The following is a 13,264-nucleotide window of genomic DNA, read 5'->3' on the forward strand; positions in this document are numbered from 1 at the left end:
CTTGGTGGTTCCCCTGTTTAGCCATAGTGAACTGTGGTACCTCTCTGCTTGACAGCCCTGTCGCTAATGATGGGTAAATGCATCTGTTACTCAAGTGCTGGCAAGATAAAGAGGGAAGATATTTGCAGACTTTTGGCCTCCTCCAAGGCTGCTATTCTTTCCTTCTCTGTTCCTTGCATTGCCCCAAGGCAGACACAACCAGCCAGCTGCTCCTCACTGGTTTTAAGCATTTCAGCTCAGAGAACGTGTCACAGATACAACAGGTCTCATAAAATGGTGTCTCGGTCATTGCGTGGCTTAACTATATTGCATTGTGAAAATTACAGCTTCAAAGTCAAGCCTTTGGGGTATATAAGTGGATATACCCAGAATTTGGAGCGGAGGGTGGGAAATGAGCTCAATATTTGGATTTGGTAGTAAGTTTAAACAATGAATTTGGGCCCCAGGTTATATTTAGTTCAGTTTAGAATAACAGAGAGTACACAATGGCGTAACTCGAGGTAGATCTATAGCCAAGTCTGTGCTGGAGTTAAATTGATTTCAGATTTTGGAGCAACCACTGTTTGAGACACTGTAGAAATTGTGAATGGGAGACCAGTTTTCCCCGCAGAGTATATTTAAATAGTACTGGAACAGCAACTGGAATTCTATAAATAGGTTCCGTGCAGTGTTGGCTGCAGAACGTTATTGTTAAAGCTGTCATTACTTTGAAAATACAGCATAATTCTTTTCCGTAATCATCAGCATCAGAACTGCATTGAAACTCCATATTCTGCCTTACCCATTACTTGGGTTACATGACGAATAATATAGCCAGCTTGCAGCAGAAGCAGAACTGAATTACTGGCATCGTCTCATTTCGCAGATGCATCTGGGTGAACATTAAACTGCTTAATTTGGCATTGCCTTAGAAGTTGCCTGAAGTATTAAGCTTAATACAGTTTACCTTGACCAGCATTAGTTCTTCAGGGGCTTGGATCAAGCAGCCTTCTGACACTGCTCTCTGAGGCCTTCTTAACTAAAGAGATCAAAATCTGGGACCTTCATACGTTCCGTGTGTGCATAGACGTTTCTTAAATAGTGTGTTGAGTTTTTTCTTCCTCTGCCCCTTACACTATTTCCTGTTTACAGCAAAATAAAATTCTAAAGAACTGTTCTCTGCTTTAACTTCTCTTACATTCTCATTTGCTCCGCTAGTTAGCTCCAGTTAACTTAATTTTGCATGATAGTTATTTGGAAAGATTATTGTACTTGTGCTGTGTGTACCACTGCATGGATGTTTTGCCCGGTCTCTACAAGGGCGTGTATTTGTTTTCAACCTCAATATCCTCATCAGCATGCTTGTTAATTGTTATGAATTATCTGAAGCATGTGTTCAAGAGTTTTGTATAGGCATGGCTAAATGTGATCGCTGCTTTATGAATGGAGCTTGTTTGAAGAATCAGATCATAAACTGGCACCATAAAAATGGCTCAGTCAGAACATTTGATTTCCTTAATCTTACAGCCTGACATTCTGCCATTATCTCCTCTGTACTATAATTCCCCGGTTAATAAATAACTGAGCCACTAATTCTCAAAACTTGGGGCAAACATTTGGCAATGTTGCTTCAGTCCGTATATTTTTTAAATCCATGGTAGTAAAATAAGTAGAAAAGAGATTCAAGGTCTTAGCTTGCATTGGGGAGTCTTTTTATAGATAGAGAGAAGTCCCATAACTTAAATGCTTAGCTTTTAAGGTGAAGCTTTAGGGCCCTCCCCTCCCTGTGTTTGACTTTCTAATACTGGAAGAGATGGGATGCAGTTTTGAGTAGGTGAAGAAAGACTCAACAAAACAAAACGTCTTTGAGTGTAGAGGGAGGATTTTAATGAGCCTCTCGGTTTACATTTTTTAATTGCCTGCTTAGATATAGATTGTCTATTTTACTGATCACTTACTGATATATTACTTGTTTTGTTTTAAAAATATGTTGATTCAATGGGTATTTTCTTACAAATATTTTAAATTATTTATGTAATCCACTTAGTTTTCTGATTAAGTGGTACATAAATCCTGATGAACAAATAAAATGTTATTTTAGTTTTATTGATTTTCTTCGTCTTTAAGGATGTTTGTATTTCTTCCCTTGGGACCATTTGGTAAAACCTCAGAAATAAATAATGAAACACTAGTTTTCCAAAGTAACTCTCTCAATCACATTTGCTAATTCTTAGCATTCTTGGACTGTACCGTGTCTCTCTCTGTGTATAAAATGTCTGCTGAAACTTCCGTAGCTAGAGTGTGTGCTGATTATGATTTGTGTGGCTTCTTGAGTGTGTTCTGCATAGCTTATTTTCCCTTCCCTTGGAGCACAATAATCTAAGTAGAAAAGGACATTCCACTGACTACTTAAGTGCCAGAACTGTCATTCTGAAAGGCATAGCAGTTATTGGAAGCAAATACCTTGCAGAAAACTTCCTGAGAGATTTGTTGTATAGTATTTCTCCTCAAGCTAGGGAATGTCATATGCCTCCAGTCTTCACTGGGTGAATACTACAATTCAGCTCCAAAGGACTGCATTAGGTGTTTGTAAAGAGTTGGGTGCACCCAGTGGATTTAATTGCTGCTTCTTCCCTTTTAGTTGCAGCTCCTGTGCTAGACTGCAGACCACTTTTGAAAACTGACCTTTATAAAAGGAGCTTTCCATGTGGCGTTGGGTGGGGTAGGGAGTCTGCGGTTGGCAAACCCAGGCACAATACTCCCCTCAGGCACGCAGATATTCTCTGGGTTAATAATGGCCTGAAACTGGAAAAGCTGAAAATGGGAAAATAACATTGGGCTTGTATTTTGAAAATGTATTTTATAAAGCTCTGAACTTTATTGCCAGTTTTTACAGGTTGCCTGCAAGTAATTTCATGTAGACACCAAAATTAACCTCTCCCATGCATAATGTGCATCTTTCAGAACTGCTAGCTGTTTCCCCGTAGATTTTTCAGACAAGGGAATAACTCTGGAAAATCTCCTTGGCATGTCAGGCACTCGTGATGAAAACTGTCCTTGAGCCTTCAGTTTAATCTGCTCCTGGGGGTTGAGTGGAGAAAATCATGTTTAATATTATGATACTAACCCTAGATACTGTGTGTGGCAGATTTGTTAGTGAGTTGGTGCAAAAGAAGCTTCTTCAATATCATTGTTCTTCTCTTAGATTAATGGCAGAGAACCAGATGATGAAAATCTCAATAAATCTGAAATAAGCCAAGTGTTTGAGATTGCACTTAAAAGGAACTTGCCTGTGAATTTTGAGGTAGGTTTAGTTAATTGCTCTAAAAGTGGTTTTACTTTAGAATACTGAAGGTAGCACTACTTGGCGGGGGGGGGGGGATAATTTGGGGCGGAATACAGCTGGGCTTTAAAATCATGTATTAAAATATATCCTGATTCTCTTTCCATGGGTCCAGTAGTTTTGTTTCATAGCGGAAAGCCATTAAAAGGGGAATTATGAGAAGCTGTGTGCTGGCAGCATTTAAATTCTTCCAATGTATTTGGAAGGAAAGGCAGAGGCCACTAATGTCATAAAATGCCGCAGATATATTTGCTTATGTGAGTGGGAGGGAGGGTGTCACCGATTTCCCCTTTGCTGCAGCCCCCACACTGTGTACCACCCCACTCCAAAGGTTCCTCCAGCCCTCAGAAGCAGATGGGCAGGTGCATGAGGGCTGCAGTGGGAAGGGACTTCATTGCAAAGGGAAGGAGCTCTTCCCATAAGTGGAAGTCCACTCTTGGTAGTTGGATTCAGTGGGTAAGGCTATGAAAGGATTAGAAGAATGGGCAAGTTGAATTATCCTGTTATGAGAGTATAAATATCTAATATCTAATGTAATTTCTTTCTGTTTAAGTATGTACTGTCTTGCTGTTTATTGTGTGTAGAGTGCAAGAAAAAAGAAAACGTATTCAGTACCAAATATGTCCCTTTGAATTGATATTTGGGTATTTGCTTAACGTTAAGCATGGATGCATGCCAAGGTTTATAGCCTTTTAATTTTTTTAAGTAAAAACTGCCACAGACCTCTATATTTGTAGTTGGGGCAAAACGTAGTGCCCCCAAAAGACTAACTTGGTACATACTGAATAAAATAAGACTGCAAAGGCTGTCTTTAGCATGTAAAGTTTAGCTGGGTTTACATTTTTAACCTGCATGGGGTGGGGTGATGTACTGAGAGGCTTTTAAAATATAGCCACTTCCCGCTTTATTAGGAATGTTGTTTAAATTAGCCTTGTTCTTCCCTAACCCGCCCCCCCCCAAATTGTAGTTTAGTATATGTGAGTAAAGTTTGCTACAACCATTTTACCCTACCATTTTTAATAAATGTTTATCACGCTTTCACTCAGTTTTTCCCTCTGAAACAGGTGACCCGGGAGAGCGGTCCCCCTCATATGAAGAGCTTCGTAACGAAGGTATCTGTGGGAGAATTCATGGGTGAGGGTGAAGGCAAGAGCAAGAAGATCTCAAAGAAGAACGCGGCCATAGCAGTCCTAGAGGAATTGAAGAAACTGCCCCCCCTTCCTACGGTTGAGAAAATGAAGCCACGAATCAAAAAGAAAACAAAATCAATAGTCAAGGTAAAAGGAGTATGCACTTAGCCAGCCCTCAGCTGTTGTAGAAGGAAATTCTTGATAAGTTAAAGGAAGGTGTCTTGCACTATAGCAGACACCTCTGTTTGTGCCTGTAGTCATCGGAACTCTTTGCTCACTGTTGTCGTGCCAAACTAGTGGTGATTCTGTATCAGCAAGGAAGCACTTTGTCTAAATGCCAGGACCTGTGCTGTGTGTTTGCTGACATCTGTAATCCAAATGTTCTTGTGCAGCTCTGTTTTGGTGGAGGCTTGCATGGTAGGCGTTCGTAGTGTATGAAGCACAGCATGCATGTTCAGCCTTCATGTAACAGCCGTGTGCAGAAATCAGGCGTAGCTTAATCTAATGAGCACAATTGGTGGTGTAGTTTCTACTATATCAGATCTCCTTTTATAAAAAAAGGTCCAGCACCATAGGGAGCATAGGGACAGTTCATTTGCAAGTAAGTGGGTATCCCCCATTACCCGTGTTTCTAAACAGCATGGACTGAAACCTCCAGAGATGCAATAATTATTTCAGCATGATTTATTTCTGAAATAATTGTGATCGTAACCTTATTACTGACGAACGCTGGAGGTTGTGATGCTGTAGATACCTTTCCCTGAGTCAGTTGGAGCTTCCTGTGTCTATATACCGTGTTCGCAGTTGATACTGGTTTTGTTTTGTTGTCGTCTTAAAGTGATTCTGAACAATTCTTCGCAGCTGTGTCTGTAACTCTGCAAGGTGTACCAATACTTCCTGAAAACCCAATAGCAAAGTTAACGGTTAAAAAAACACCAACCCAACACCACCCTATCTCTTGGAGTGTTTTCATGGGAATGTGATGTATTGGAACTGCTCTTGCCAACTGTTGGCTGATTCTTGCTTTTTCTATCTAAGTTGCAGACAAGTCCCGAATACGGCCAAGGTATGAATCCCATTAGCAGGCTGGCTCAAATACAGCAAGCGAAGAAAGAGAAGGAGCCAGAGTACATGCTCATCACAGAACGTGGACTTCCGAGGCGCAGGGAGTTCGTGATGCAGGTTTGTGTTGAGCTCAGCACTTTGTCCAGGACAGGGCAGCCATGTAATTAATTGATTTATTTGAATTTATAAGCTGCTTTGGGCCACGAGGGCCCCTCCAAGCAAGATTGCAATAAAACCACAATAGAATATCATAAAAACCTCAAACAGTTCCTATAAAAATGCACGGCAGCAGTTTATCTTGTATTAAATAATTGATCAAAGTTTCTTGGCCTGGCAGAGCAATATTTAAGGTGCTGCGAAGACATTTTTTACAATCGAGTGAGCCGGCTGAATTTCCTTGGGAAACAGAACGTAGGTGGTACCACCAAGTGAAACTCCTACTTTTTGGTTAGAGGGTAATCTTAATGCATATTGCTTTGGGTGCTACTGCCATCTATCTGGTAGATCTTAACACAGAAAGGGAGTGGGATGGGTATATATGTGGGAGCAGATGCACTTTTAAATATCACAGACCGAGTACTTCAAAGGTTTAAAATCAGCATAGATAGTGAATTGAATCCAGAAGCACACCTGGCAAACAGTGATGTTCATGGAAAATGGATGTCATGTTATCTCTGTGGGGAGAACCACACAAGATGTGGGACCAGATGACAGTTTCTGAACTATTCAAGGGAAGCCCCATGTAAAGTGCACTGCAGAAGCCAAGAGGCTATCACAAATGAGAGCCTTGCATTAGACAACCAACCTATGCTATGCAGAATGTAGTCCTGTTCTAATTTCAACACAGTGTATTACTATGGTGCTCACATAATTTCCTCCTTGCATCTGTTGCTGACCGAAAGCTACTGTTGCTTCTAGAAGCCGCTGCAGCAGAGCTTGCTCACTCGTTTCTCCTTCCCCCAGCCAGCCCCTGTGATGCAGCTGTCTAGTGGTAGGAGGAAGGGAAGAGTTATCCATGGCCAGCCAGCAGCTTGCTTTGTCTGGTTTTTGCTGTCTTTGTCATGGGGAACTTTTCTATTTGTGTGACAGTAGTACGTATTCTATTTTCTCTTGCTGGGAGTGCATTGTCTTTGTGTCCCAAACTCCTATGGAGGTGAAGATAAGCAGGAAATAGCTGACAACTTCTTCCCATGGCTGCCCTAGGTTCATTCGACACTCCATCCCTATCATGTTACCATACATTATTATATTCCATATTCCTCCTTAGCCCACACTTGCCATCCCTTCTCCTTCTGCTGGCACAGTACTCTGTTCTCTCCCTGGTTTGGATTTTCATATCCTTCAAGGTTCATAATGAGATCAGTGTGCTGTAATTTTAAAGTAGAATTCTGGGAAGCCTTGTCTTGTCTTCGTCTGCTAGTCCATTCTCATAGAATCCTTTGGAAGCTCTGTGCCTTGTAAATGCAGAAACTGCTTAGATGAGCAGCATGTTGCAATAGTATCGGGGAGCTGTTACAGGGGCTGAAGAACGTTGAGATCATTGCAAAGCACAAAATTGATAAGGTAAAGGTAAAGGTACCCCTGCCCGTACGGGCCAGTCTTGACAGACTCTAGGGTTGTGCGCTCATCTCACTCTATAGGCCGGGAGCCAGCGCTGTCCGCAGACACTTCCGGGTCACGTGGCCAGCGTGACAAGCTGCATCTGGTGAGCCAGCGCAGCACACGGAACGCCGTTTACCTTCCCGCTAGTAAGCGGTCCCTATTTATCTACTTGCACTTTGACATGCTTTCGAACTGCTAGGTTGGCAGGCGCTGGGACCGAGCGATGGGAGCGCACCCCGCCACGGGGATTCGAACCGCCGACCTTTCGATCGGCAAGTCCTAGGCGCTGAGGCTTTAACCCACAGCACCACCCGCGTCCCTAAAATTGATTGTTACATGCATACTAATGGATTTCTAATCATGCTATCTTGATACTATACTCTGGACACTTCCAGAATCCAAGCTTATTTGGGGCGTTAAAACAAAAATAAAAGCCGGGGGAAAGTCTTGGAGCATGAATTGCCTGCTTTGTGTGTCAGTGCCTACAGTCAGTGGCATGGAGGCACCATAACTTGGCTATCCTCCAAGGCCATATTTAGACAGATACGTTACTAATGATCATTGGCGTTTAGTTTCTCCTTCCTACATAAAGAGATACTTGTTCTAATAATCCATTTCTCCATACTTCTAGGTAAAAGTTGGCATGCACACAGCCGAAGGAATGGGAACTAACAAGAAGGTAGCAAAGCGTAATGCAGCTGAAAACATGCTGGAGCTCTTAGGATTCAAAGTCCCTCAACCACAACCCCCAAAGCCAGCACTAAAGACAGAAGAAAAGGTAGGGCATCTTAAATGATGGGCTGTGCAAGTTCAGGTGGGGACTTGTGTGCTGAAGATTATCCAGACTGTAAAATTCACAGGTGTAGGGTTGTTGTCCTGGGGCCAACAGGGTGGTTGTAAACTGGGTCATTTAGACCAGGCATGTCCAATGGGTAGATCACTGCCATTTTTTTAAATAGTGGGAGTAGATCGCAGTTTCTTGGGAGTTGGACGTGTCTGATTTAGGCAACTTCAGTTTCTTGACTCAGTAGTAGGCATGATCTTGCTTACCTTATAAAATCCAATTTTTTCTGTGTCAATAATATGTGGGTTGTGCTGAATCCCAAATATAGTCCTTTATTAAGGTCCTGCATTTCTTGCAATTCTATAGCGTGCATTGTTGCCAAAACGAGTCTAAACCAGTGTTTCCCAAACTTGGGACTCCAGCTGTTTTTGGACTACAACTCCCATCACCCTTAGCTAGCAGGGCCAGTGGCCAGTGATGATGGCAATTGTAGTCCAAAAACAGCTGGAGACCCAAGTTTGGGAAACACTGGTCTAAAAGCTTAATGTCGATGTGTAAGAAGCATCATAAGGAGAGAGAAACCATGAGCAGTGCACTTTCGTTTGCCATACCGTGCGGTTTTTATTACCTTATTAAGACGCTTTGAACAGTGAGGTTGTTATTGTAGCATCTTAGCCCCCTGTCATTGTACCGATGGGCAAGTGCATATCTGCTATGGATATGGACACATTTCAGCAGGGCCCTTGGAGTGAAACAAGATGCTTGCCCCAACATTGCTGATGACCTAGTGTTCCATCAGGTGGCAATGAGGGCAAGTCTCATCTCTTAGGTTCAGAGGGATGGCCCTGGGTTGTTGATTTTTGCTATTGGGGTGGTGTAAGAACAAAGTGGTATAGCCTTTGTTTAGAAAGGTTGTTAGAAACGTTCGACTCTTCAGCACAGTGGCATAACAACTCCAAATAACTCTCTTTTGTGCTAGACGCCAGTAAAGAAGCCAGGTGATGGAAGAAAAGTAACGTTTTTTGAGCCTGGCTCTGAAGAAACATCTGCTAGTAAGTGACCTTCATTTCATTCTTCTTTTATTTTATTTTATTGGTATGATGGCTGTACCAGAGCAGATTGACATTCCATGATTTCAGCCATCAAGAATTGAAGGTCAGTTAGGGCATACTATTTGGTTGATAGTTACTAGGCATTAAATAGGGTCACCCAGGTAGACCAGGGGACACTAGGGCTTGGCGATATCTGGTTTTCAACAGTGTGATGTTTCAGCAGCTAAACATCACAATATGCCAATATATCACGATGTCTGAAATAAGTATGGAGCTATTTAGAGTCATTGGCTGGCTTCAGTTTTTCCTGCATCATGATTTTTGCCAGTACCCGCTCTTGTGATTCGCTGCCCCCTCCCTGCATGAGGCAGCGGGAGAGCTGAGATGGCAGAGTTAACAGGGGCTTCTGGAATCGAGAGAAGCTTGGGTGGCTTTACGGTTTTCCCCACCTTGTGATTTTTGCATAGCATGCACACACAAATGTGAAAATAAGTTTGCTGGCCCAATAATATAAAGTAAATAAAGGTTTGACCATTTGCTTGTTTCCCAGGGTATATTTCCAGAGCAATGCATGCACAGAGGGTGATGCAAGATTTTTTTTAATCCACTTTGATAAAACTAAAATACTGATTTATTTATTTTTGGAAAAGACTTTCAGAGTTTTGGCACATATCAGGCATTGCTTGGGACATTAGCCTTATTTTTGGCAAAGTGCTTTGGGAAAAGCAATGTGAAATTATTATCAGAATAAAACACATTGGACCCAGAAGGAATGTTACCATCTTGCTGAAGGCCAGGATAGGGTTTGCATTTCAGAAGCGATTTTGGATTTTGTGCTCTGTGATCTGCCATTTTGTGTATGACCCAGACCCTTGCCAATTAATGAAACTTTTTTTGTTTGTTCTTTCTCGTTACTAGGTAATAAAGAGGATGAGTTCAGGATGCCTTATCTCAGCCATCAGCAGCTTCCTGCTGGCATTCTTCCCATGGTCCCTGAGGTTGCACAGGCTGTAGGAGTTAATCAAGGACACCACACCAAAGAGTTCAACAGGGCAGCCCCCAATCCTGCCATGGCTACTGTGACAGCTATGATTGCTAGAGAGCTATTATACGGTGGCACTTCTCCTACCGCTGAGACCATTTTAAAAAACAGCTCCTCGGGCCATGTGCCCCACGGACCTCTCACTAGACCTTCCGAACAGTTGGACTACCTTTCCGGTGTTCAGGGAATCCAGGTAAATCAGTTGCAAGCAGCATAATTCAAGGTGTCTCTTCATAGGATTTGACTTGCTCAATAAAAACCTTGTTTCACAAAACCACATGGGGCGGGTACCAATTCATGCATGTCAGCCTTTAGCCTAAGACAGAAAATTTCCTATGCTTTTGGAGTTAATTGTTGAAAACCAGTATATTACATTTTTAAAAAATGGAATGTTTCCCAGCTAGTATAGAACTTGAAGGCTGTTCCTATGGTTTTTTTGTGCGTTGTCTTTTTAATTACTCAAAAAAACATAGCCCTGTCCATCAGACACTGCACTTAAATAACTTCTGTTCATCTCTGTATGGCTTGTGCCAGAGCCTCTTTGAAGAAGAAGAAGGCGGCTCATGCAGTTGAAGTGTATGTCTGAATTTCTACCTTGGAGACATATTTAGATTCAGCAAACATTTTGACTTGTTTTCCATTCTTACATGTGTACCAGTCAACATGATCAGGATATTTATGCAATTGACTTTTTCTGGACTAGGCTCCCCTGCAGGTGAGAGCTTCCTCCAGTTTTAGAATGTTGCTGAGGAAGCAATCTCCTTGCATACAGGGAAGTCGCACACTCCTTGAGATGCTCCATAAAAGCCCTTCCTGGTGTACCGCTTTCCTACATTTAGAGGACCATTTTAACAAGTAGCAATTCACATGAGTAGAGTGAAAGTTTAGCCCACCTCCAGTTCTCCATCACATGCAGAACACCTGAAAGATAGATGAGGTTTTTCCTTTTCTTTTTTCTGTGTTTTGGAGTAGACAAGAACAGGGATCTTTTTCTGTCTGGGAGAAGCTCCTGCTTGTTACCATATCAATGTTGCAGCGCTAATGAGAGTTCTGAGTAGCAAATAAGAGCTTGCTTACGAGGGTTGGGGGACACCTGTTTGGAAATAATTCAAACTTTCTTTTTCTTAGGTTGAATACAAAGATTTCCCCAAAAACAACAAGAACGAATTTGTGTCTCTTATAAATTGTTCCGCTCAGCCGCCACTGATCAGCCATGGAATTGGAAAAGATGTTGAATCTTGCCACGATATGGTAAGAGAACGTGGAGCTGATTTTATATAAATGAATTGTGGACCAGTCATTAACTTCCTCCAATGTGATCACTTAAACATTCAGATGGATGGAAGTGTAGATTAGGCATCTTCATGTTTTTTCTCCTTGGGTCCAAGAGAAACCCATTGGAGTGATGACAAATGTTGACTAATGGAGGACAGATTGTGTCTGTTGCTGCTCTACTTGAGGGAGCCAGTGTGAATTATGAACCAGCACACTTTCCCATTAAACAACAGTATATCTTCACTGAGCCAGCTGCTTTTAAACTCTCTGAGATGCACCATCCTGGTAGATTTCACTGCTCAAATATCTCATGCTGCTGTGTCTTACAAAAGAGAAACCTACAGTGGTGCAAAGATTTTTGCCTTGACTTCAGTCCTAGTTTCAGAGTTCTGAGTTGGCCAGAACTTTAGGCTACATACAGGGCATTCTTCCCATGCTGAACCCTAGTTCTTACATATACAAACCTAACTTGCCCAGTTTGTCCATGAGAAATGATCTTCATTCTGTGCAGCTTGGAAATGGGAAAATGGCAAGTCTGCTAATTGAGGCCATGGAAATCCTGTATGGAACTAATCCTTTTCCTTTCTGTGTGCATGACCAACTTTAGCAGAGTGTTGAGTGTTTTTAATACACACATTGCCCAGTATTCTTCCAGCCATTTATCATAACATGCATCCATTATTTATTTATTTATTTATGAGCATTGATAAACCACCTAACATTTCAAAAATATCCCAAGTGGCATACAGTCTAAATAAAAAGAAGAAATCATTGAAACAAAAATACAACCTAAAACCAGTAATATAAAAGCTTAATTCAGTGACTTCAGACACGTAAAACATCCATGTTATATTTAATTCAATCTTTTCCTTCTCCAGGCTGCATTAAACATCTTAAAATTGCTGTCTGAGTTGGACCAACAAAGTACAGAGATGCCAAGAACAGGAAATGGACCAATGTCTGTGTGAGTGAAAATGATCTTTTCTAGCGTTTACCTCCTTTTTTACTAAACAAAAAACAAAAACCCAGCCACAACGTTCTAACCGTTTCACAGAAATATCATTTGCCTTTAGAGAAGTATTTGTTTACATGGAGAGTTATAAAAAACAACCTTGTATCACATTGGCAGATGAGTGGGAGAGCAGGTTTATGCCCAGCCGTTGTCCATTTAGTATCACACAGCTAGTCTAGTTTCAGTTTCTTCCAACAACATGTCCTGTCGTTCATGTTTCTTTGAGGTTTTGAATGTGTTTCTGTAAGCAGAACATCATTAACTGTACCCATTCTCAGGGCATGCTTTGCAGAATCGTCTTAAATAAATAATAAATATTTTATTTCATTTTTTTATACCCCGCCCTCCCTGGCCAGAGCCGGGCTCAGGGCGGCTAACACCAATAAAATTACAATAAAATATAAGGGGGGGGACGACACCCCCCCCCAAAAAAAACCCCAGTTTTTTAAAATACGGGTTAAAATACAATTTAAAATGCAGCCTCATTTTAATAGTAGCCCATAAATCAAAATCATAAGGGGAGGGAAACGTAAGGGTCAGAGTGAGTCCAAACCAAAGGCCAGGCGGTACAGCTCCATCTTGCAGGCCCTGCAGAAAGATGTCAAGTCCCGCAGGGCCCTAATCTCTTGTGACAGAGCGTTCCACCAAGTTGGGGCCAGTACTGAAAAGGCCCTGGCCCCAGTTGAGACCACTCTAACCACCTTGTGGCTTGGGACCCCCAAAGTGTTTTTATTTGTGGACGTTAAGGTCCTCCGCGGGGCATACCAGGAGAGGCGGTCCCATAGGTACGAGGGTCCTAGTCTCTTGCCAGCACTAGCTTAATTGCATTACTGGCAGCGCATTTAAAGTCAATGGATAAATGTGACTGCAGGATTTTGCTATTTCAAAGGAAATATGCCTCTTGGCATGAGTTTGAAAGTGCCACAATTCTGGCTGAGAGATCCATAATCTCAAGCGTGGTTCCTTTTTTGGGGGGGAAA

At 42.0% G+C, this 13,264-nt stretch overlaps 1 protein-coding gene across 3 annotated transcripts in view; it reads left to right on the top strand.

Moving 5' to 3' along the window:
• The window catches only part of STAU1 (staufen double-stranded RNA binding protein 1), a 39,298-nt gene that overhangs the window by 25,001 nt on the left and 1,033 nt on the right, over positions 1–13,264 (top strand). For 2 of the 3 annotated variants that reach the window (XM_028735159.2, XM_028735158.2), the window contains 8 exons: positions 3,185–3,283; positions 4,369–4,599; positions 5,491–5,634; positions 7,751–7,897; positions 8,883–8,955; positions 9,874–10,190; positions 11,126–11,248; positions 12,151–12,236. In XM_028735159.2, the coding sequence (XP_028590992.1) occupies positions 3,185–3,283; positions 4,369–4,599; positions 5,491–5,634; positions 7,751–7,897; positions 8,883–8,955; positions 9,874–10,190; positions 11,126–11,248; positions 12,151–12,236 (1,220 nt within the window). The remainder of the gene's footprint in view (positions 1–3,184; positions 3,284–4,368; positions 4,600–5,490; positions 5,635–7,750; positions 7,898–8,882; positions 8,956–9,873; positions 10,191–11,125; positions 11,249–12,150; positions 12,237–13,264) is intronic. The other variant, XM_077929272.1, reaches the window with a different exon arrangement.

The sequence above is a fragment of the Podarcis muralis genome, chromosome 5, assembly GCF_964188315.1.
Source record: "Podarcis muralis chromosome 5, rPodMur119.hap1.1, whole genome shotgun sequence".
Taxonomy (NCBI): Eukaryota; Metazoa; Chordata; class Lepidosauria; order Squamata; family Lacertidae; genus Podarcis; species Podarcis muralis.